The sequence below is a fragment of the Heptranchias perlo genome, chromosome 2, assembly GCF_035084215.1.
Source record: "Heptranchias perlo isolate sHepPer1 chromosome 2, sHepPer1.hap1, whole genome shotgun sequence".
NCBI lineage: Eukaryota > Metazoa > Chordata > Chondrichthyes > Hexanchiformes > Hexanchidae > Heptranchias > Heptranchias perlo.
Genome location: NC_090326.1, coordinates 48,377,573 through 48,403,501, shown reverse-complemented (window position 1 = coordinate 48,403,501; position 25,929 = coordinate 48,377,573). Strand labels below are relative to the sequence as shown.

The 25,929-nt window shown below is 43.2% G+C and overlaps 1 protein-coding gene across 6 annotated transcripts in view; it reads left to right on the top strand.

Annotated features, from left to right (window-relative positions):
• The window catches only part of relch (RAB11 binding and LisH domain, coiled-coil and HEAT repeat containing), a 125,631-nt gene that overhangs the window by 55,690 nt on the left and 44,012 nt on the right, over nucleotides 1-25,929 (top strand). For 4 of the 6 annotated variants that reach the window (XM_068001858.1, XM_068001857.1, XM_068001863.1 and 1 more), the window contains exons 9-13: nucleotides 1,569-1,644; nucleotides 6,538-6,633; nucleotides 6,817-6,840; nucleotides 20,942-21,054; nucleotides 21,867-21,957. In XM_068001858.1, the coding sequence (XP_067857959.1) occupies nucleotides 1,569-1,644; nucleotides 6,538-6,633; nucleotides 6,817-6,840; nucleotides 20,942-21,054; nucleotides 21,867-21,957 (400 nt within the window). The remainder of the gene's footprint in view (nucleotides 1-1,568; nucleotides 1,645-6,537; nucleotides 6,634-6,816; nucleotides 6,841-20,941; nucleotides 21,055-21,866; nucleotides 21,958-25,929) is intronic. The other 2 variants (XM_068001861.1, XM_068001859.1) reach the window with 1 other exon arrangement.

Below are 25,929 nucleotides of genomic sequence, written 5' to 3'. Positions count from 1 at the left end.
TTAGGTAGCCAGAATTAGGGTGTAAATGCCAGGATCTGGCTCACCAATACTGGTTTCTCAGAATCTAAACTGAAACAGCACAGCATAATGGCAGCTATAGTGTTCTTCCCGATCCAAAGGCTGATTAGATTCGAATTTCTGAAGTTTGCTTTAGTGTCCCCAGTGTTGGTCCACTTGTATTCTTTTTCCCCACCTCCATTGACAAACATACCAAGAAAGCTTGGTAAACCACCTCTCCCTGCCAGCAAAGGATTAACAACATTTACGCTTATATTTTCTAAGACTTGAAACTTTGAGAGACAAAGAAAGAATCCAAACTCCAAGTATTAGTAGTGACTTGTCCAATGGACTTTCAGTGGGGAAGTAAGGCTATTTGAGGTTGACTGTTAATGTCTTTGTACCAACCTAAATTACCAATAGCAAGCTTTGAACTTTGACTGATGATGCATTATTCCTTTTCAAGGAACACTGATGTTTAAAAATCCTGAACTCATGCTCTTATCCAACTTTCATTGCTCCCTTGGCTCAGTCAGTGGCAGCACTCTCCGTCAGAAGATTGTGGCTTAAGAACATAAGAAATAGGATCAGAAGTAGGATTCACGGCTCCTCGAGCCTGCTGTCCCTTTAAGTTGAAAAATCTATTGATCTTGAATATACTCAACAACTAAGCATCCACAGGGGCTTCAAGCCCCGCTCCAGTGACTTGAGCACATAATCTAGGCTGGCATTTCAGTGCAGTACTGAGGGAGTGCTGCACTCAGAGGTGCCGTCTTTTGAATGAAACGTCAAACCGAGGTCCCGTCTTCCCCCCTCAGGTGGACGCAAAAGATCACAATCGAAGAAGAGTTGGGGAGGTCTCCTGGCCAACACTTACCCCTCAATCAACACCTAAAATAAATTATCTGGTCATTTGTTTCATTGCTGTTTATGGAACCTTGCTGTGTGCAAATTGGCTGCTATATTTCCTACAATACAACAATGACGACACTTCAAAAGCACTTCATTAGCTGTAAAGAGCAGTGGGACATCCTGAGGTTGTGAAAGGTGCTTATTTCTTATTTCTTTTTCTCTCTCTTCCATCTGATCATTTGTCTACCATTTGAAGTTATGGGTTCAATTCCACTGTGCTGATTCTGGTCAATACTGGAATTTTAAATTGCCTTGGAGCTCTGGGATCAGAATCCAGAGCAGAACAAGATGTTGATCCCTCTACAGCAAGCACATAATCATATCAGTGGATTGTGACTTTTTGTGTGATGTGATAGGTTTACGGTAGGTTTCTCACTGGAACAATACATGTTTTCTCCTCATAGGTAGGAGAATAAAGAAACTTTCAAATATAGTGTAAAGGAGACTTCTCCTTCCCCACCCTTATCTCCTAGATAATGATTATTCTTTAATGGTGATACTAATTACAAGTTTTGAACAAACCAAGGTAGGATGGTACAGAATGACCAACCATTAGTCTGTATATGAGACAGTTAAATAAGTGCAATGAAGAGTGCTGTGAAAGTATTGGAAATTTTCCAATGCATTAAGTTTGCTTAATACACCTGTTCTTTTTACAGGTCGTTATCACCTGCATTTCATCAAGCATTGCTATCTTTTTGTCGTATGGCAACTGACAGTCGCTTGGGAGCAGAGGTAATCTCTTGATTAAATCTTGCATCATGAATGTAAACCTAGCACATTATCCTCAACAAACTTTAGAATCTGACTCCTGTTTAATATAAATATTGTTGTGTAGTCAACATGTGAGACTTGCCTTCTGCAGTGTTGTGTGCATGTGTTTGTGTGTTAATTTTTGCTTCATCTCTGGATTCCAGCTCCTGTCAAGTGTTTGGAGGTAATGCCTCTTGTTTAGAAAACTTCCCTGGACTCAACAGTGGGGGTTGAGGGAGGGAGATTGGATCGTGTGCATCTCCCTACTTCTTCCTCTCAGCAACTTTTTCATTCCTGCTGCTGGTCTTGCTTAGGAATATAGGAACAGGAGTAGGCCATTCAGCCCCTCGAGCCTGCTCCGCCATTTGATAAGATCGTGGCTGATCTGTGATCTAACTCCACATACCTGCCTTTGGCCCATATCCCTTAATACCTTTGGTTGCCAAAAAGCTATCTATCTCAGATTTAAATTTAGCAATTGAGCTAGCATTAATTGCCGTTTGCAGAAGAGAGTTCCAAACTTCTACCATCCTTTGTGTGTAGAAATGTTTTCTAATCTCACTCCTGAAAGGTCTGGCTCTAATTTTTGGACTGTGCCTCCTACTCCTAGAATCCCCAACCAGCCGAAATAGTTTCTTTCTATCCACCCTATCTGTTCCCCTTAATATCTTATAAACTTCGATCAGATCACCCCTTAACCTTCTAAACTCTAGAGAATACAACCCCAATTTGTGTAATCTCTCCTCGTAACTTAACCTTTGAAGTCCGGGTATCATTCTAGTAAACCTATGCTGCACTCCCTCCAAGGCCTTCCGAAGGTGCAGTGCCCAGAACTGCTCACAGTACTCCAGGTGCGGTCTAACCAGGGTTTTGTATAGCTGCAGCATAACTTCTGCCCCCTTGTTCTCTAGTTATAAAGGCCAGCATTCTATTAGGCTTATTGATTATTTTCTGCACCTGTTCATGACACTTCAATGATTTATGTACCTGAACCCCGAAGTCCCTTTGGACATCCACTGTTTTTAACTTTTTACCATTTAGAAAGTACCCTGTTCTATCCTTTTTTGATCCAAAGTGGATGACCTCACATTTGCCGACATTGAATTCCATTTGCCACAGTTTTGCCCATTCACCTAATCTATCGCTTTGTAATTTTATGTTTTCATCTACACTGCTTACAATGCCACCAATCTTTGTGTCATCGGCAAACTTAGATATGAGACTTTCTATGGCTTCATCTAAGTTGTTAATAAATATTGTGAATAATTGAGGCCCCAAGACATCCCTGCGGGACTCCACTAGTCACATCCTGCCAATGTGAGTACCTACCCATTACCCCTACTCTCTTTCGCTCAGCCAACTTCCTAACCAAGTCTGTTCATTTCCCTAGATTCCATGGGCTTCTATCTTAGCTAACAGTCTCTTATGTGGGACTTTATCAAATGCCTTCTGGAAGTCCATATAAATAACATCCATTGACATTCCCCTGTCCACTACTTTAGTCACCTCTTCAAAAAATTAAATCAGGTTTGTCAGGCACGACCTACCTTTCACAAATCCATGCTGGCTCTCTCTGATTAACTGAAAATTCTCGAGGTGTTCAGTCACCCTATCCTTAATTATAGACTCCAGCATTTTCCCCACAACAGATGTTAGTCTATAATTCCCTGGTTTCCCTCTCTCTCCTTTCTTAAAAAGCGGAGTGACGTGCAATTTTCCAATCTAGAGGGACAGTTCCTGAATCTAGAGAACTTTGAAAGATTATAGTTAGGGCATCTGCAATGTGCTCACCTACTTCCTTTAAAACCCTGGAATGGAAACCATCTGGTCCTGGGGATTTGTCACTCTTTCGTGTTATTATTTTCTTCATTACTGTTGTTTTACTTATGTTAATTTTATTGAGTCCCTGTCCCCGATTCAATATTAGTTTTCTTGGGATTTCCGGCATGCTATCCTCTTTTTCTACTGTAAATATTGACACAAAGTAATTATTCAACATGTCCGCCATTTCCCCATTGTCAATGACAATATCCCCACTTTCAGTTTTTAAGGGGCCAACACCGCTCCTGACCACCCTCTTTTTCCTAATATAACAATAAAAGTTCTTCGTATTGGTTTTGATATCCCTTGCAAGTTTCTTTTCACACTCTTTTTGTAGCTCTTACTATCTGTTTTGTGACCCTTTGTTGATCTTTGTATCTTTCCCATTCGCCAGATTCTGTGCCATTTTTTGCCTTTTTGTATGCCCTTTCCTTATGTCTTATACTGTCCCTTACCTCTTTAGTTGTCCATGGCTTTTTTTTTGGCAAGTAGAGTTCTTGCCCCTCGGGTATAAACCGATTCTGTATCACGTTAAATGTTTCTTTAAACATTTCCCACTGATCATCAGTCGTTCTACCCATTAACAGATTTGCCCAGTTTACTGTGGACAGTCTCTGTCTCATCCCCTTGAAGTCGGCCTTACCCAAGTCTAGAATCTTAGCAGCTGATTCACTTTTTTCCCTTTCAAACACTACCTTGAACTCGATCATGTTATGATCGCTATTGGATAGATGTTCACGCACAGTCAAGCTGTTAACTAAATCTGGTTCGTTACTCATTACTCAATCTAGTATGGCTTGCCCCCTTGTTGCCTCTAGGACATACTGCTGTAGAAAACTATCCTGGACACACTCAAGAAATTCACTACCTTTCTGACAGTTGCTAGTCTGCTTTTCCCAATCTATGTGAAGGTTAAAGTCCCCCATTAAGACCACTATGCCTTTGTTACACGCTTGTCTAATCTCTGCATTTATACAATCTAGCACATCAGAGCTGCTGCCAGGGGTCCTATACACAACTCCCACTATAGTCTTAGATCCTTTCCTATTTCTCAATTCAACCCATAAGGCCTCTGCTGGCTGCTTACCCCTCGTTATATCCTCCTTTATCATTGAAGTGATTTCATCTCTAATCACTAAGGCTACTCCTCCCTCTCTTCCATTTTCCCTATCTCTCCTGTAGACCTTATAACCTGCTTACCTAAAGTTAAAGCTATAAGATGGTTGCTGAATGCCTTTGGTGATTTTTTTTAAATAGATAATTAATAAATCAACATAAATTTTAGTTTGTGACTGGAGGTATGCAATCTGCAGGGAAGAGAGCTGCATTAAATATTGCAACAAAAAAAGAATGCATTCCCTCGTTGGAGAGTAACAATTTCAAACCAACATATACAATGCATACTTGCATGCAAGATGGGCTACACATTCCTCTTCCCGTACTTTCCAGCCAAGTGGTTGGTGTTTTTTTTAAAACAGCTTTCATTAGCAGAAGCAGCCCTACCTGAAGCAGAAGTAAGTTCAGATTTCTGTCACTCTAGGAATCTGGCTTATTAGACATTATGTTGTCCTCATACAGGAAATTTGATTTAATGCACTGCAGAGATGGTTGTAAAAAAAAAAGTTTGCATAGAAAATACATTCCAAGGTAGCCTTTTTCCTTTTCATTACTCAATCTGCACCTGCAGCACAGTGAACAAAAGAGCCAAATACAGAATCTCAGTTACAATGCAAGTACAGTTAGCAAGTGCATTGCTAAAGAGGTAATTTCTAATCTTGCTTCTTGTATATTTCCTCCAATTTTAAAGCAAGCAAAATTGAGAACAATTAGAATATGTATACCCCTAGGTAGCCTTCACAGAGTACCCACCCAACTGGAATCTGTCGGTTTTATACTTCTGTATTGCCCCCCCCCCCCCCCCCACTTCAATTCTCAAAACAACCATACACTTTTTGACTTTTATGTGAATATGCCCTCTCAATTCGTGTGAAAAACCAAATTTGGGGTGGGTGGTGGTTGAGGGGGGTGCTGCTGGTGGAGAGGTCAGCTTTGCAGGAGAAAAAAACTACTAAAGGTAGGCCTCTGGTTCTCTGTGCAAGACAAATGCAGTTAGTTTGACTGTGTTCAATTGCTTGGGATATTCAGTTTTCAACCCGCATGTAAGTCTTTTTAAAAAAAAAAACAACTGTTAATGTTTGCCACTTAAGGGTGGCTGCACATTTGGATGACCTGGTGAATTAGCACACTGTCCTTTCACCCTTAATAACCTGGTTGTGAATTCCAAGCCAGAATGATGGAAGTCACTTTGGAATTGCTAGATGATTCAGACAATATGCTTAATATAATCTGAGGCAACTCCATTACACATTTTCAACATCTCGTGCAGTGAATTATTCAGTTCCTGAATTAAACTAGCCTGAAGAGGGCACCATTTCTGTGAAATTGCAAATAGCCAGTGTTGATTTCAATATTTCCTCCAGCTGGGAAGGAGAAGTAGTCTCAGCTGTGGATTGGTTCTGAGTTTTGCTTTGAGTCAGAATATTTTCCTACTATGGAATGCTGAAAAAGCTCACTCAGAGGGAAGTCGTTTGTCTTCGCTGAGATCCATTGATTGTTAGGCGAGAGCTCTACCGTTAGATCACAAGTAATCTTGCAAATCAAAAAAGAGCTCACAGAAGTTAAACAATGATGAATTAATGTGATAATAATTGTGGAAAATTCTATTTGTAAAACTGAAGGGACATCGGGCATGTTAAACTAGCTGCTCCCTAATGAGTAGACCTTTCACTAGCATTTGAGCAATGGGTGCATGCTCCTGAAGGGCACAGAGGCTCCAGTGAAAACTTAATTCCACATATCTTGGATTTGTGGAGTGAGGGGGAGCTAGTCGATTGCTGAAATCATGTTTATGATACATCATTTGAAGTTATTTATAGGAGTGACTAGTGTCTTTATTTTAAACTGCATTTTACCAATTTGTAATGAAAATACAATTTTAATAAATAGGACTGTAGAAATAGTTACATAAATAAAATTTATTTTCTGCCTCTTTAGGTTTCTCGAATTGCAGATAGTGAACAGTGTGTGATGCTGATGTTGGGGCGATGTCTACCACACATAGTACCAAATGTGCTACTAGCAAAACGAGAAGTAAGAGAAAAGGAATCTTTGTCTTCAATACAATTCTAGAAATTTTGGTTTTCTGTCTCATTTTGATTTTTATTTTTACAATTTCAACCTTTGAGCTCATGTTCTCTCTTGTTTTCTGCTGAAAGTTTGTCTTCGTTACTTTCAACCATATTCTTACTTTTGTACTTGCATCTCTGATCCTAGAGAATGGTTGTACATCTCTGTCAGGTGAGTTGAGAAGATCTCAAGGTATCCAAAAGGCTTTCCTCATTGTTGCTGCTACAGCTTTTTTTTTGCTACAGTTTCTATAAATTAAAAACTTGAGGCTAACCACTATAATTCTATTAATATTCTAATGTTTGCAATTGCTAGCATAAATTTATTTCACTAAGTCTTTTGCATTTTAGTGAGTAGGTGACTTTTTTTTTACTATTAAATCTCTAACTTCCTGAGCGAGGCTTCCTACCCCATTTACCATCTAAATTATACTGTGTGGAAAAAATAATGCAGATGGTGTAAAACTTGCGTAAAGTACAAATTTCTGATGTGGATTTTGAATGCATAGTGGGGAAACATTTCACTTAAACAAATGGTTAATAAATGCGCTGCTGCCGTGAAAAACAGTAAAAGTTTTTAATTTACTTCGATTCATTTCAACATAGTCTTCACTCCTTCCTTCCCCCCCGGCCCCCCCCCCCCAATCCCTCCAAAAACTCTGTACCCTTGCCACCAACTCCATCCCCCTCTCTGGACACTCTTTTAACAAGACTGTGCATAACCTCAGGGCCCTCTTCAACTCCAAACTGAGTTTCTGACCCCATATCCTCTCCAACACTAAGATTGCCTACTTCCACCTGCATAATATCTCCCGCCCACGCTGCTGAAACCTTCATTCCATGAACTTCTCGCACTTGTTGGAGGTGAATGTAGAGGGGGCAGGGGAGAGGGCTTTAAGTAGTTGGTTGGTAAAGGAAAGGAACCTGGTATTTTTGCCCTCTTGGAGGATTCTAATGGGATGTTGAAAATACAATTTATCTCTATAGAGGCTGTGCAAACCACATGCTCAGCAGACAGGTGTCTTTGTTTTTCATGTTGAGCCTCTTGTAACAAAATTTGGGACAAAGTCTCTAGCCTCCAAGTGTAGGCTAGATTAGTCAGTGGTTAGAATGCATATACTCTGGGTCTTTTTTTTTTCCTCCTTCAGTTTTTCCATGAGTTTTAGTGTGTTGGCACTTGTCAGCGCCAGACGACAAACTTTCAAAAAAGTATCACACGTGCTGTCCCCTTGTTTTCAATTTGTCACTTAATGTTATGTTCACAGCACTGCCTACTGGTGCAGTACCTTTGGAATCTTGAGACCACCCACTGTTGGGTGTATATATACTACATAGTAGATCATTTGAGCTATTTTGAGAGTGAAGTGAGACACAAACTCCAGAAGGCTGAGTGTCATTTCATGACTTTTTCTACAGCCAGATGCTAACAGTGTATGATTTTATGAAATTGAGTTTTTTTTTAAAATGTAAATAGTAACGATTCACATAACTTGTGGGAGAAAAATTGCAATATATTTCACAAACCTAGTACCCCGTAGTATAATGTTTTATTTTCATTGCTTTTTTTAACCCAGGTGTCAATGCTACTGTTGGGCTTTAAATGTTAATAACTTCCTATTCGCTCACCTCCCCCTATTGCTGGTCTCAGTGGCTAAATGCATCCCTTGGCACAATAATGAGCCATCAGAAAAGTCCCATGTTTACTCTTAGATCATCAAATTCAACACAGGCCAACCAGACAGTAGTGGAGTACGTCAGTCGCTTCCAACCCTTCAGCAGTGGGACCCATGGCTGATATTTCTTTGCTTATTTGAGTGATCATGTTGGAAGTACACGCTTGTGGATTTCTGAGGATAGAATTTAGCTTTGCTGCAAAGGTCCCAGTCAACACTTACTGTCCAAGCTCACTAAGTGAGGCACAGGAGGACTGCCATGTGTGAAAATGCAAAGGGGAGAAAGTAATGCTGCAGTTGTACAGAGCCTTGGTCAGACCCAATCTGGAGTATTGCATTCAGTTCTGCGCACCGCACCTCAGGAAGGATATATTGTTTTGGAGGGGATACAGCACAGGTTCACCAGAATGATACTGAAATTAACAGGTTAAATTATGAGGACAAGTTGCAGTAACTTAGGTTGTATTTTCTTGAGTTTAGAAAGCGGAGGTATTTAAAATGATAATAGGATTCAACAGAGTAGATACAGAGAAGCTCTTCCCTCTGGTAGGGGAATACAGAACAAGGGGACACAATCTTGAAATTAGAACTAGACCATTTAGGAGTGAAATCAGGATATACTTTTGCACACAAAGGATCATGGAAATGTGGAATACTTTCCCCCAAAAGGCTGTGAATGCTAGGTCAGTTGAAATGTTCCAAGACTGAGATTGATAGATTTTTATTAGGGAAGGGAATCAAGGGATATGGATCAACGACAGGTAAATGGAGTCGAGGTACAGATTAGCCATGATCTAATTGAATGGTGGAACAGGCTTGAAGGGCTAAATAGCCCACTTCTGTTCCGATGTGTAACCACCTGCCCATGTAACAATTACCGCACTTCAAATTTTGAGGTGTTTCTGAGAGATGTGCTGGGCACTTTTACTTTTATGAGCCTCTGCTTTTAGAAAGGGAGGAGTAAGGGGAGAAAATTGGAGAAGACTTGTAAACAACTGCAAATATCATTAGTTGTAACAGTAACAAATCCATGCTGGCCATAGCACTCTTTTGTAATCAACTACAAATGATTTATCAGCTTGCAATAATATCAGTCCTTCAGAGCAAATATCAACATGGATTCAGTTTCAAAGTTGACTACTGTTAGCACAAAAGACTGAATAGAACCACATCAAGAAGTTAACTATTTTAAAATTAAATAGTTTAAAATAAAATGTGGTGTGTTGTAATTGTAACCTATAATTGTAATACTTCCCTAAACACTGCTACTGAGTACTCATTTCAGTGTGTTTGTTTATCTGGATTGTAAATCAAGCTATTTGGAACATAGGAACATAGATGAAAAAAGACCAAGGTCCATCTAGTTCGATTTCTCCCATCCTGGTAGTCGCATGATACATTGATAATGGAGTTGCTGACTAGTCCTAGCAATCAATCTCTATCAATTAGTCTACAACAGATCCAGACATGACATGAGATGAGATGAAACCCCCAATGGTGGAAAGCTTTGGGAACCTGAGGTCCAAAGTCACCTGTTTTTCCCTAGCATGCTACACTTACCAAATATCAAGTCTTAAATTACTCATGTACTATATCCCAAAATATTATTTTCTAAATAAATCTATCTAATTTGCATTTGAATGAATCAATACTACCTGCTTCCATCGTCTCCCTGGGAGCCTGTTCTGTGGATTGACCACTCACTGAAATAATGTTTCCGCAGATTAGTTTTGAATTTACCCCCATTCAAGTGCAGGCCGTGTCCTCTGAATCTACTGTTCTGGACCAAGTGAAACAGCTTTGTCATGGTCTACATTATCTAGTCCCTTTTTAGAATTCTAAAATCAGTAATTATATCAACTCACAACCTTTTTTCCAGTGAGAACAAGCCCAATTTATGTAATTGCTCTTCATAATCCAATCCCCTCAATCTTTCTGGTTGCTCTGTTCTGTATCCTTTCAACAGCTGCAATATCCTTTTAGTACTGCAGTGACCAGAACTGTATACAGTATTTGAAGTGCGATTGCACCATTGATTTATAAAGCTTCAGGATTATCTCATTATTTTGGTTCAATATTGCCCAACATCGGATTTGCTTTACTCGCTGTCACCGAGCATTGTTGTAATAGCTTTAATTTATTGTCAATCAAGACCCCCCCCCCCACCCCCCAACCCCGATAGATCTTTCATTTTCCATGCATCTTATTTTCTTTACATTTAAATAATAGTCCCTTCCTGTATTTTTTGTCCCCATGTGAAGCACTGCTGTACATTGAATTTCATCTGCCACCAGTCTGCGCAATTCCCAAGTATATTCAAATCCTCCAGTAGCTTATGCTTCCTGGGTTTTGGTAAAATTAGCTGAAAAAGATGCAGAAAATTTGACCTGTCACTTCAATTAAGATGATAAGTCAAGCTTTAACCAGACTGGTTGGAAATGTGCCTATGAAATTGGATTTTCAATCATTTAGTTTTTGCATGATAGGTGCTACCGCAGAATGGATAATGGATCAGTTTAAAATGAGTAAACATAGAGAATTTAGATAATTAATGGAAAATAGAAGCTAGGGAAGGAAGAAAAGACAATAAATTTTATGTAAATCTTGAGCATCATTGTATAGGCAGATTTTTTTTTTAATTGGCTGACCCTGGGAGTATAACATATCCTGGAGATGCTGCAAAGCTTAAAATAGTTGACTATTATCAGGGTTTAAATGAGTTTGAAACCACTTGAGTTTCACAGTGGTAGTTTGTTGTCTGAGCTCCTTGATTTGATTGCTGCCATGTAATCTCATTGCATTTAGTTTCTCAATAATGGTTTACATGGGCCTGGTGACTTCAGTCTGTTAAAACCAGAATTCGTAGGAATGAGCACACGAGCTGGGAATTTAGCTTCAGTGACCTTCAAAAGTACAAATCAGAAATGCACAGTAGCAGAGTCTAGATCTGAAAGAGAAGGATAGGTTAACGTTTTAGACAGGAGCAGAAATGGAGCATTCTGGACAGGCCTGTTTGAACTGCGAAAGCAGGAAATAGGGCCTGGAGTTGCTGGCTGCTGCTGGGAAGGAGGGATTGAGAGAGAGAAAACAGGCTGGGAGGGAACCTTATGCCGAATGCTGGAGCTGAATGGAGAAGCTGGGGTTGGAGAGAAGACTGGTGGTTGCAGACTTGTAGGCTTGAGGCAGGAGTAGAACTGGGAAGTGAAGAGCAACCGCTCTAGGAGACAAAAGATGTGGCAAATCTGCCCAGTAGATTTTGCAGATCCCACAGACCAATCTGATCAAGGTGGTGATGGGGGTCATATGATTTTCACAAACCAATCAAATCACTGGAAGAGTAATAGAGTTGTCATGGTCCACAGAGTGCTAGATGGTGATGGCTAATAGGCCAATTAAATGCTCAAAAGGGACCTGAGCTGAACATTTTCAATCCTATGTATAGATTAACTTATTTTTTAAATGTGTTTATAACAACCTGTTGCTTTGTGTGGGTTTGTTCTTCAACTTGTCCAAGGAACCGCTCATCTCTTAGCTGGTATGATGGTGGCTTCTCAATGACAGTGTAGCTCCTGATCATCGATTATCATCCATTTCACATTGCCACTGTGTCTTTTCAGTGAAGTTTATTTGGGATTGTGACCAAGAAAAGTCCTAGAAGAAATTAGTTTTTTTTAAATTATATTGGCAAACATAAAGCTCAGTTACACTTCTGAAATATCTTCAACTTGATGTGCTTTAAAATGAATGCCAGTAGCTTTGTGCAACAGCAATTGATGTCGTGAACATCTAGGTGGAATTTGAGATAATCTAAATCCTATTGTGTTTTAGAGAAGCTGCAGTTCATGATAAGTATCAAAGAATTGTTGAAGGAAGTAAAAGGAATAAAATGTAATATTTGTTCTTGTGCTGTCAAACTTGCAGGTGATAATATCCTAAACAACAGGACTATGCTAACTCTGCTCCTCTCCTCACCTCCCCTTCCAAACAAAAACAAATGCCTGTGTTTAGACTAAAAAGCCCTGCTCTATGTGTCAGGTCAGGGAAACTGAGTTAAAGTGAGAGAACATGTAGGAGAAGAGGTGCCTTTTGTTAGGTTTGGACAAAGCAGATGTGTTTAACCAACCTTTTTGAATCCTTGTGACAGATTGATGGATTGGTGATTCTCTTTTTATTGGAAGGGGCTGTCAAATCTGATGAACAAGTTGAATTATTGCCAAATAATCTATTGTGCTGACTGAAGCTATAGTTCACTTTAGAAACAAGTTGAATCGAGGATGAATTGAAATTCTTATCCAAATTAGTAAGCTTTTCATTAGTCAAACCTGGTCTCACATGTACAGATCTTATTTGTTGCTTTTCTTTTAAGTAGGAATGGGAGATTCATTCTCATTCATTTAATTTCCATATACTAACGGATATTGCTGTCATCCAAGATTTTCTGATATTTTAGGCTGATTGGCTAGCTATGAATATCTTGAGCTCAGTAAACTGCAGATGTTAACAGGTAGAAAAAATAACTTAAAAAGCTAATGGAATATTGGCCTTTATCTCAAGGGGGCTGGAATACAAAAGGGTGCAAGTTATGTTGGTTACATAAAGCTCGGGTTAGACCGCATTTAGGGTGCTGCGTTCATTTCTGGGCCCTGCATCTCAGGAAGAATATATTGGCCTCGGAGTGGGTGCAGCGCAGAATGATATCGGGGCTAAAAGGGCTAAATTATGAAGACCACTTGCATAGACTAGGCTTGTATTCCCTTGAATATAGAAGATTAAGCGGTGATCTAATTGAGGTGTTTAAGATGATCAAAGGAATTGATAGGGTAGATAGAGAGAAACTATTACCTCTGGTGGGGGCGTCCAGAACAAGGGAACATAACCTTAAAATTAGAGTTAAGCTGTTCAGGGGTGATGTTAGAAAGCACTTCTTAAAACAAAGGGTAGTGGAAATCTGGAACACTGTTCCCCCAAAAAGCTACTGAGTCTCAGTCAATTGAAAATTTCAAAACTGAAATTCATAGATTTTTTTTTAGGCAAGGGTATTAAGGGTTACAGAACCAAGATGGGTAGATGGAGTTAAAATACAGATCAGCCATGATCTTATTGAATGGCGGAACAGGCTCAAGGAGCTAAATGGCCTACTCCCATTCCAATGTCGAACATTCAGACACTGGAAAGAAGAATTGAAGTTGTGAAAAACTGGAAAATATGGGATAAGTGAAATTTTATCCTATGCCATGTACCTGCTGTTCCCCAGAGGAATGAAAGCTGATGTGCTTCCACGCCTACACCTGTGCTGCTTTTAGCAGGCTGTTTGGTATTGAGCCCAAGTACTCTGCAGTAACTTTTTTAACCTTCACTCTGGGCTCATGCTGTAAAATGGGTTTATTTTAAGTCAGGTATATTTTGCAGTAGCTGAGATCTTAGATTTAAGCATACCATTTTGATTTTATTTCAATCTATATACAAACACAGCATATATAAACTTAATTTACATTTTTTTTTTGCATCACCAGCGTGCTTTGTGAATCTCTTAGAAACCTAGGGTGTTAAATTGGGCCATGCAGTGCCCGTTGTTTTGGCGCTACACGGCCTCTCTGACATTCAAGATAGTGTCTTGGATGCACACGCACGTTTCCAGCGTGACGTGCCGGACACCATCTTGGTATAGGCGTTAGCGCATGCGCAAATACTGAATGCTGGAAGCATGTAAAGTAGGGAGAAAATGCATGCAAACAGTGTACAAGACTGATTTAAAGTGATAGACACCATTTTGGACTTTAACGCTTAACGCACAGTCTTAACCCCGACCATCTGAACGAGTCTTACATTGCCTGAAGGACCCCCCACCCCAGCCAGCGCTGTTTAAAGGGGCCATGCACGTGTTGCAGGTTAGTTGCTGGATTATTCCTTCTGGCTGCTGGTGGAGTGGGAAGTGTTTTTTGAAGCTCCCGTTTCTTACTGAGAGTTCCTAGGCTACATTTGAGAGTGGTTTGGCAGGTACTGCCTTAACAGTTCGGAAAGTTAAAACCGTGGTTGAACAACATTCCTGGCAACCACGGGCGGTCTGCTAGGGTTCACGCTGGGCATTGAGCACGACTGGGAGCATGCAGAGAGGCCACGCATAGTAGGTCAAGCGAGGAGACAGAGGACGAGGAGACGCAGGGGACTGAGCAGGAGGCCCTACCCAATGAGGGCCTCCCGGGACCAATTCTCTTATGTCAACATGACCGAGGAGGATTGCATCCGACGCCTAAGGTTCACCAAGGAAGCCGTGACCGAGATCTGTCAACAGGTGCGGTCACAACTGCAGCCTTAGAGCAGGGCATGGACAGCATTGCTTGTGGCTGTGAGGGTCACCGTGGCGCTGAATTTCTACGGCCCAGGAGCATTTCAGGCCTCTGCTGGCGACATGTGCAACGTTTTGAAGTATACAGTGCACTGCTGCATAAGGGAGGTCACAAGACACACTGTACCAGATGAGGAACAGGTTCATCACCTTCCTTCTCCACAGACAATCAGAACGAGCGAGCACAGGGGTTCGCTCGCTCACATTGCCGGCTTCCCCATGGTGCAGGGTGCTATTGACTGCACGCATATTGCCCTACGTGCCCTGCATATCAACTGAGCTGTCTTCGTCAATCGACAGGCCTTCCACTCCCTCAACATGCAGCTGGTGTGCGACCACACACATTGAATCATGGAAGTCGATGCCCGCTACCCTGGGAGCAGTCACGATGCCTTAGTTATGCGGCAGTCCAACGTGCCAGCTATCTTTCACCCGACTCGGCAAGTCAAAGGCTGGCTACTGGGTGACAAGGGCTATCCCCCCCATGCCGTGGCTCATGACACCGGTCAGGAACCCAAGCACATGTGCACAGCAGGCATTTAATGAGAGCCATGCTGCCACATGTAACATCATAGAGCACACCATAGGCCTCCTCAAACAACGCTTCCGCTGCCTGGACCGGTCTAGAGGAGCCCTGCAGTATTCCCGAGCGGGTGGGCAGATTCGTGGCGGTATGCTGTATGCTGCACAATCTCGCCATCATGAGAGACCAACCTTTGCCACCAGTGATTGGAGAAGACCCTGAGCCAGAGGCGGAGGAGGAGGAGGAGGGGGTGGAGCCGGAAGAGGAAGTGGAGGAAGACGCAGGGGTGCAACAGGAACCGCACGCCTTGACTGCAAGGGCTCTGCGTGCTTGCCCGATCCATGCCCGCTATCAATAATGTGAACTACATCCCCCAACTCACCAACAGACCTACACTCCCCACCTTTCTGCTCCCACAAGACAATCAAATCGCCCTCCATCTGATCACACATTGGTGTCCCTCTCAGCTCATTGCATAAATAAAAACCACCACCAAATGCAAAATCAAAGACTTATTTATCAATGAATAAATGAAATTATGCAAACATAACAGAACTATTCACTCTTGTGCATTCCCTTAGTGCCTTTTGTTCGTGTGCCTTTACCTATCCTAGTGCTCCTACGAGGTGCTTCCCCAGTGGATGGAGCATGGGTGGTGGGAGGCTGCTAGCCTTCAATGGATGTATGTACAGATGGCCTTGGAGGATGACCTCGGGCAGCTGTGGGCCATGAGAGCCCAGCTTCAGACTGCACCAACTCAGCATGGGCTGCAGCAGTCTGGCCTGGCTGGCCGATAGGCAACAGCAGGGGCACTGGCGGAGTGGCCGGGGTGGGAGCATAAAGACTGTCGTCCTGAGAAAAGACACCAGGTCCGACTGCCACGGCGCCACTCCCACTCTCCCAGAGCGGCGCCTCAGCAATCCTGGTGATCAGCTGGAGAATGGCTTGCTGGAGTGCTGTGATGCCCTGGAAGCCCTGTTCCACAGTGGTCCCCAGACTCACGATAGCAGCAGTCTGAGCTCCAAATGCAGCAGTCAGACCTTGGATGGCAGATGTTTGTGCTGCAGTGGAAGCTGTGCGATCGCTCATCAGACACTGCATCATGGTGGGTTCCACAAGTGCGCTGATGGAGGTGACCACCTATTCCATATTGGAAAGGATTGGGCTCCAAGCTCTGCGCAAAGCCCTGTGCCAAGTTGGAGCTGGACTCCTGCATGCCCCTTCTCATCGTGCGCAGCCTTTCTGGCAGGCTTTCCAGTGCCCCAAGCATTTGGTTGTGTACGCCCATCAGCTGTCTTCTGTAGACTGGCACATCTGACTCCTCTGCAGCAGAACTAGTGAGCAACCTCGCACACTGGCGAGCTGGCACCTGCGGTATCTGTTCCCCCCCCCAGCCCCAGCACCTGTACACTTGTGCTCGGTGTCTCACCATATACAGATCCCTCTTCTAACCTAACCTCTAAAGGACGTGCAGTGTCAGTCTCTGAGCTGGTGGAAGCATGTGTCAGATCGAGTGACGGTGTGGCTTCAGTCTCCTCCTCCTCCTCCTTGGACGGTGCCACACGTGTTCTTGGGTATCTGCAATGACAAAGGGAAACAGGTTGAGTTGTGGAGTGGGGAGAGGAGCAAGTAAGACGTGCGTGCTGACCGCATCTGCAGCACGTGAGTTAGAAAAGATTATGGGAGGAGGGAGATCTGGAAAAGGAGAAGGAGTATTAGATATGCAGAGACCCCCCCCCTTCGTCGGGACCCCCAGCGCGGCATGTTGTCACTGCTGCAATGATCCGAAACACTGTCTCCTCTAGGGGGGTGAGGACGTGTAAACGTGCCTGTCCACCCTCAGGTCCCTCCCGCTGCCGGCTGTTATGCACCATCTTCTTCTGCAAGGCAGAAGACATAGTGTTAGTGAATATCCTGCAAGGTGTGTGGGTGATGTGCCTGTCGTGGTCGAATAGCTGCCAGTTTGAGACACCTGAGAGTGGTGGTTGTGTGGCCTGCAAATGTGGTAATATGTGTGAGTGAAATGTAGCATGCCGAGTGCAGTATTGCGTATGGATGGGCAGTGTTTGTTGGCGGGTGGGTGATGGGGTGTGATGCGTGGAGCAGTGGTGCAGTTGGTAGGATGTGCCACTTGACACTTGCATTCATTCATCTTGACCACTCATGTCCAATCACTGAACTTCTTTCGGCACTGCACCCAAGTGCGTGGTGCAATGGTCCTGGCATTGACTTCCTACGCCATAGCCTTTCATTGCCAGCGGAGCTACAGTCTGGAGGGTCTCCGGCCACCTTGCGGGTACATGTTGGCCCTCCTTTCATCTACCCCTTCCACCAGGGCGTCCAAAGCATCATCGGAGAAGTGTCGAGCCCTCTCTCGTGCCGGTCCTGCTATCCTCGTGGCCATCTTTCCCTCTCCAAGTAAGCTGTGTACCTGCCATTTGAAATGTGCACCTGCACCTTTAAGAGGTGCAGGCTGCTGATGACGTGCGCTGTGCACGCCCCATTTCCAACTCCCTCGTTCTCCGTGCAGCCTCTCAGCAGCGCAGGTAGCGCTGGCTGCACGGGGATATCGTGGTAAGTAGAAGGCAGCACAAAGTTTATGTGCTGCCTGCGTAGGGACTATTGGGCGCAGGATACTAGCGCATCACGCTACCCCCGCCTGAAAATGGCCCTTAACGAATTTTCCCCCTTAGTTGTCTATTTTTAGCATTGAAGCATGTAATATCTAAAACTGAACTCTGGTTATAGCACCCTCTTCTGATTTGTTGTTAAGCTTGTGAGATTCGATCACTAGCAGGTGTTGTCCACTCTTCAGTTCTGGCCTCCTTTGCATATTTCCCACACCCTTCCACTTGATAGCAGACTCTGCAGCTATCTTGTGCCCATACTTGGGAACTCTCTGTTAGACCCTTCTGTCTTGTTAACTTCCCTCATCACTTTCAGTAGAAAGTAAAAAAGCATGCTGATTGTGGTATTTGAAGATTAGAAGGAACACGAGAGGAAAGTTCAGAGGAGCACTGACCATTGTTGTGCTGATAAAGTAGAAAAGGATAAGAACAGTTATGACTGAGGGCGAGAGAGGTCATCTACCAGATGAAAACTTTGTTCCTGTACCCTGTCCAGGGGTGCAGGAATGGTGCTGGAATAGCTTCCCTAGATAATATGTGCAGTATTTGACCTGGATGGATTTGGGCCTTTTAGAAAATTGAGTTGTTGATTGGAAAAGAAGCAGTTAGCATAAAAGAGGAAACTGAGTTTTTGTAGCAGCTTTGGTATTGAAAGAAATGTGGATGATTCACCAAAATGTTTAGCAGCAGAGATCCAGAGGTGTATAACATAGGCACCGAGAAAATCTTTCGAAGTGATGAGTAACTTGAAAGTTAAGTGTGCTATTCAAAGTTATGGAAATTAATGTAAGAAAAAAAGAAAAGAAACTTGCATTTACATAACTCCTTTCACGGCCTCAGGACACGAATGAAGTACTTTTGAAGTGTAGTCACTGTTGCAATGTAGGAGAACACAGGAAGCCAAATTGTGCACAGCAAGGTCCCATAAACAGCTGCGAGATAAATAACCTGACCTGTTTTACTGATGTTGCTGCGGGACAAGTTGACCAGGACACCGGGTGAATTCCCGTTCTTCGAAATAGTGCCGTGGGATACTTTAGGTCCACCTGAGACGGCAGACGGGGCCTCGTTTTAACATCTCATTCGAAAGACTGTACCTCTGACAGTGCAGCACCATCTCAGTACTGCACTAACGTGTTAGCCTAGATTATGTACTCAAGTCTCTGGAGTGGGGCTTGAATCCATGGCCTTCTGAATCAGGTCAGAGTGCTGTCATTAAGCAAGGCCACATGGCAGATTGGTCAAAAAAGTAAAGGCCCATGGGATTCAAGGGAATGTGGCAAATTGGATCCAAAATTGGCTCAGTGGCAGAAAGCAAAGGGTAATGGTCGGGTGTGTTTGCGACTGGAAGGCTGTTTCCAGTGGGGTACCGCAGGGCTCGGTACTAGGTCCTTTGCTTTTTGTGGTATACATTAACGATTTGGACTTAAACGTAGGGGGCATAATTAAGAAATTTGCGGATGACACCAGGATAGGCTGTGCGGTTGATAGTGAGGAGGAAAGCTTATAGACTGCAGGAAGCTGCAGCTATCAATGCACTGGTCATATGGGCAGAAAAGTGGCAAATGGAATTCAATCCGGAGAAGTGTGAGGCAATGCATTTGGGGAGATCAAACAAGGCAAGGGCATACACAATAAATGGGAGGATACTGAGAGGTGTAGAGGAAGTGAGGGACCTTGGAGTGCATGTCCACAGATCCCTGAAGGTAGCAGAACAGGTAGATAAGGTAGTTAAGAAGGCATATGGAATGCTTTCCTTTATTAGCCGAGGCATAGAATATAAGAGCAGGGAGGTTATGCTGGAACTGTATAAAACACTAGGCCACAGCTTGAGTACTGTGCACAGTTCTGGTCACCATATTACAGGAAGGATATAATTGCACTATAGAGGGTGCAGAGGAGATTTACAAGGATGTTGCCAGGACTGGAGAATTTTAGCTATGATGACAGATTGGATAGGCTGGGGTTGTTTTGCGGATAACACAAAGATTAGGCCGTGTGGTTGATAGTGAGGAGGAAAGCTGTAAACTGCAGGAAGCTGCAGCTATCAATGGACTGGTCATGTGGGCAGTCCATTGATGGCTGCAACAGAGGAAGCTGAGTGGTGATTTGATTGAGGTGTACAAAATGATGAGTTGCCTAGATAGAGTGGATAGGAAGAACCTATTTCCCTTAGCGGAGGGGTCAATAACCGGGGCATAGATTTAAAGTGATTGGTAGAAGGATTACAGCGGAAATGACGAAAAGTCTTTTCACCCAGAGAGTGATGAGGGTCTGGAACTCACTGCCTGAGAGGGTGGTGGAGGCAGAAACCCTCAACTCATTTAAAAAAAATACCTGGATGTGCACCTGAAGAGCCGTGACCTGTGGGGCTGCGGACCAAATTTGGGAAAGTGGTATTAGGCGCAGACACGATGGGCCGAATGGCCTCCTTCTGTGCCGTAAGTTTTCTGTGATTCTACGGCTGACAGAGCAAATAGCTTAATTTGAAAGACAAGAATGATTGCTTTCATTTACAGATAAGGTGAATGTAAACAAATTTCTAAGAGGAAACAGAGTCAGAGACAGTAAAGATACTGCATAGGACATGGGAAAATTCATAGGTACACATCTTGAGGACGATGAGAGGGATGCCATCATGAACAACGGTCTTACTGGAGCCCAGAAAGCAGAGGATTCAGTAGACCGGGCAGGGATCAAACCAGGTATAACGGTTATAATTGAACAGAATCATTTGGAAGAAAAAGTGAACAAAAAAAAGCAGCTAGCAATTGCAGCATCAGAGGATTTACGGAAATTTTGGCAAGCGAACAGAAAGATCAGCCACCAGTGTCCAGTGACTCCCTGGTAATGATTACTTAATTGGCACAGTTAAAAAGGTCAGAAGAGTAAAAGCAGCAGTTGGACCAGGGAAAGGCAGCAAAGGATGCTCGAAGACAAGAGCTGCAGGAATTCTGCAGATTATGAAACTCAAAACAGTGGCCCTGGATAGCCTGTTAAATGAACAAACTTCAAAGATTTTTTTCAAATAGGATTTATAACAAGCTGTACGCAAATGCCACATTGCCTACTATTTATTTGAATTTTTTTCATTCCTGATTTAGGAGTTAATCCCCCTAATCTTGTGTACTGCTTGCCTCCATCCGGAACCCAAGGAGAGGGATCAGCTTCTACACATTCTTTTCAACCTAATTAAACGTCCAGATGATGAACAAAGGTAAGAACTGTTGTATATTTCACAAGCTCATTCCTTAGCTTCAAGCACAAAAAAACTCTTTGACTTGCATATGCCCTTAGTACCTGTTAAGTAGTGTAACTATTGAGCAATATTGCTTACCAGACCAATAGAGGGACTTTCCAGGAATAATTTTACTGCTGCCTTAGCTGAAAAAGGCAACAGCATTTCATTAAGTATTAAATGCCTTGCCTCCAGCACATTCACAGTACTTATTTTTCTCTTTTTTTAAAAAGATCCTAAAAGGCTTCTTAAGCTTTTGTAATTGAAAGGATTAAAAATGTTAGGCCAACAAACACAATACCACAGTTGGTTACTGGTTAAATAAGTATTCTAAACCATGTGGAAAATAATTCAAAACTAGAGTTCAATAATTGAAATAATCCAATTACAAATCACCAAGATATGAAAAATAGTTTGTGGTAGAGACATTGTCGAGAAAATAGTTCCATCCATAATAATGTTTACTTTGAAGATGCATACTGACACTGGAAACTGATGTCCCAGGTCGATGGCAAACCTCAGTTTCTGATATCTTAATTTTTATTTTTATCTTCAGCTTGTCAGACAAACTGCTATTTATTTTTTTTTAACATTAAAGTATATTTTGCATTTGTCCCAGCGCTGTTGGAAACTCGTGTAGAAGGAGTAAGTGAGCAGTGGGCTGACTAAGAAAATGGATAGAAACAGAAAGTCGCTTAATCAAATGGAGGAAAATCTCATGGGACATAACAGCGAAAACTCTGTCATTAATCTGGTTCAGTATTCATTTCTCTCCCTTTTTTTTATTTTAGACAGATGATTCTAACAGGCTGTGTAGCATTTGCTCAGCATGTTGGACCAACTCGTGTTGAGGCTGAACTTTTACCACAGTGCTGGGAACAGGTAAATACAAAATCTAATTTGAGATTAAAAAATAAATCTAATAAAAATTTAAATCTAATTACAAAAATGGTTTATATCATGTGTGGGTATAAAATCAGGAGCATTAAGATGTTTGACAATTGCTGCACAACAGGTTATTGGTGCAGAACTACCTGAGTTGCCACATTGAATTGAGCATTTGAATGTTGACAATGTGAGCATTCAAGAGAAACATAAGGCATAATAATGCATAAGGATTTTATGGAGAATAGTCATGCCAAATGTTTCATTGTTGGGGCTCCACATAGAAAACTCTTCTCACCCTCTGCGGAAAATTGCCTAGAAACGCTGTCCTCCTAAGAAATTCACACCATATTCAGTCAGTTGACCTTAACCCCTCCTGATGTGAAATTTAATTCTAGGTCCCATCATTAATTCATTTTCTGCCTTTGACAGCATATCTTTCTTTTATCTTCTGTGTTAGAAGTTGTTCATATTGCCATTTATTGTTTTTTTTGGTTCTCTTGTGAAATCCCTAAATTTCCTACACCATATTTAGCTCTGTTGAGAAGTTCTGATTGAATTTATCACAAATTTTTTAAAAAGGTTTTCTGAAGTTTGTATCCTGTGGAATTGGCAACAGCGTCATGGGTTACTGTCGACCTGCATGCATATTGGTCCAGTTTGATGGACACTGTCTTGCCTTTCTGCTCACAGTTTCAAAATCTGTATCAAATGTCATCAAAACTTTTTGAAGGGTGAAGCCTGTTTCAGACTAAGCACAACGTCTATATTGATGGAGATGTCGAAGCTGAATTCCTCCTGAGTGAAGACATCAATGAACCAGTTAAAAACTTTAATTAGTTGTCAGTCAGTTTATAATTGGATAGTTTCAATTATACATTACAAAACTGTGCTAGGATGGAACAGGACCAAATTGTTCTTGTATAAACATTCTGTTGCTACATAGGCAAGCAGGGTGGAACCTGTATGTTGTTGCAAGGCTGATCTTGGATTACGCATTAGAAGGTTGTTCAGCAAGCTGGTGTGTGTACCCTTGGGAGTTTCAAAAAGGACTAACAGACATAGCAAGATATGCAGAAATGATCCCTGAACAGACAGACTAAGCAGGCACGCTGACCAGCCAGAGCTGGGAAGCTGTTCCCCTTTTGGGCTTTGACACAATTCAGTCAAAATTTAAGAATTTCATACCATGTGAGCAGCACATCTCCAAGTTTGAAAAGAAAAGATTATGCATCAAAGCTTCACCAACTCTTATCTTGAAGGATTGTTGAATTGGCTCACATTGATAGTAGATATATCCCTTGTGTGGCGCACAAGGGGTACGGTAGCACAGTGGTTATGTTACTGGTCTAGTAATCCAGAGGCCTGGACTAATAATCCAGAGTCATGAGTTCAAATCGTGCCACGGCAGCTGGGGAATTTAAATTCAATTAATTAAATAAAATCTGGAATTAAAATACTAGTATCAGTAATGGTGGCCATGAAACTACCGGATTGTCGTAAAAACCCATCTGGTTCACTAATGCCCTTTAGGGAAGAAAACCTGCCGTTCTTACCTGGTTTGGCCTATATGTGACTCCAGACCCACAGCAATGTGGTTGATTCTTAATTGCCCTCTGAAATGGCCTAGCAAGCCACTCAGTTGTAAAATCTAGCTAAAAAAAGTCATAATAAGAATAAAACCGGACGGACCACCCAGCATTGGACCACTAGGCACCAGACACGACGAAGGCAAACCAAGCCCAGTCGACCCTGCAAAGTCCTCCTCACTAACATCTGGGGACTTGTGCCAAAATTGGGAGAGCTGTCCCACAGACTAGTCAAGCAACAGCCTGACATAGCCATACTCACTGAATCATACCTTTCAGCCAACATCCCAGACTCTTCCATCACCATCCCTGGGTATGTCCTGTCCCACCGGCAGGACAGACCCACCAGAGGTGGCAGTAGTGATATACAGTCATGAGGGAGTGGCGCTGGGAGTCCTCAACATTGACTCTGGATCTCATGGCATCAGGTCAAACATGGGCAAGGAAACCTCCTGCTGATTACCACCTACCGCCCTCCTCCTCCATGTTGAACACCACTTGGAGGAAGCACTGAGGGTAGCAAGGGCACAGAATATACTCTGGGTGGGGGACTTCATTGTCCATCACCAAGAGTGCCTCGGTAGCATCATTACTGACCGAGCTGGCCGAGTCCTGAAGGACATAGTTGCCAGACTGGGCCTGCGGCAGGTGGTGAGCGAACCAACACAAGGGAAAAACTTACTTGACCTCGTCCTTACCAATCTACCTGTCGCAGATGCATCCGTCCATGACAGTATTGGTAGGAGTGACCACCGCACAGTCCTCGTGGAGACGAAGTCCCGTCTTCGCACTGAGGACACCATCCAACGTGTTGTGTGGCACTACCACCGTGCTAAATGGGATAGATTCAGAACAGATCTAGCAGCTCAAAACTGGGCATCCATGAGGCGCTGTGGGCTATCAGCAGCAGCAGAATTGTATTCCAGCACAATCTGTAACCTCATGGCCCGGCATATTCCTCACTCTACCATTACCAACAAGCCAGGGGATCAACCCTGGTTCAATGAGGAGCGTAGAAGAGCATGCCAGGAGCAGCACCAGGCGTACCAAAAAATGAGGTGCCAACCTGGTGAAGCTACAACTCAGGACTACATGCATGCTAAACAGCTGAAGCAACATGCTATAGACAGAGCTAAGCGATTCCACAACCAATGGATCAGATCAAAGCTCTGCAGTCCTGCCACATCCAGTCGTGAATGGTGGTGGACAATTAAACAACTAACAGGAGAAGAAGGCTCTGTAAACATCCCCATCCTCAATGATGGCGGAGTCCAGCACGTGAGTGCAAAAGACAAGACTGAAGCGTTTGCAACCCTCTTCAGCCAGAAGTGCCGAGTGGATGATCCATCTCGGCCTCCTCCCGATATCCCCACCATCAAAGAAGCCAGTCTTCAGCCAATTCGATTCACTCCACGTGATATCAAGAAACGGCTGAGTGCACTGGATACAGCAAAGGCTATGGGCCCCAACAACATCCCGGCTGTAGTGCTGAAGACTTGTGCTCCAGAACTTAGTTGCGCCTCTAGCCAAGCTGTTCCAGTACAGCTACAAAACTGGCATCTACCCGACAATGTGGAAAATTGCCCAGGTATGTCCTGTCCACAAAAAGCAGGACAAATCCAATCCGGCCACTTACCGCCCCATCAGTCTACTCTCAATAATCAGCAAAGTGATGGAAGGTGTCTTCGACAGTGCTATCAAGCGGCACTTACTCACCAATAACCTGCTCACCGATGCTCAGTTTGGGTTTCACCAGGACCACTTGGCTCCAGACCTCATTACAGCCTTGGTCCAAACATGGACAAAAGAGCTGAATTCCAGAGGTGAGGTGAGAGTGACCGCCCTTGACATCAAGGCAGCATTTGACCGAGTGTGGCACCAAGGAGCCCCAGTAAAATTGAAGTCAACGGGAATCAGGGGGAAAACTCTCCAGTGGCTGGAGTCATGCCTAGCACAAAGGAAGATGGTAGTGGTTTTTGGAGGCCAATCATCTCAGCCCCAGGACATTGCTACAGGTGTTCCTCAAGGCAGTGTCCTAGGCCCAACTATCTTCAGCTGCTTCATCAATGACCTTCCCTCCATCATAAAGTCAGAAATGGGGATGTTCACTGATGATTGCACAGTGTTCAGTTCCATTCGCAACCCCTCAAGATAATGAAGCAGTCCGAGCCCACATGCAGCAAGACCTGGACAACATCCAGGCTTGGGCTCATAAGTAGCAAGTAACATTCGCGCCAGACAAGTGCCAGGCAATGACCATCTCCAACAAGAGAGAGTCTAACCACCTCCCCTTGACATTCAACGGCATTACCATCGCCAAATCCCCCCCCCACCCCCCCCCATCAACATCCTGCGGGTCACCATTGACCAGAAACTTAAC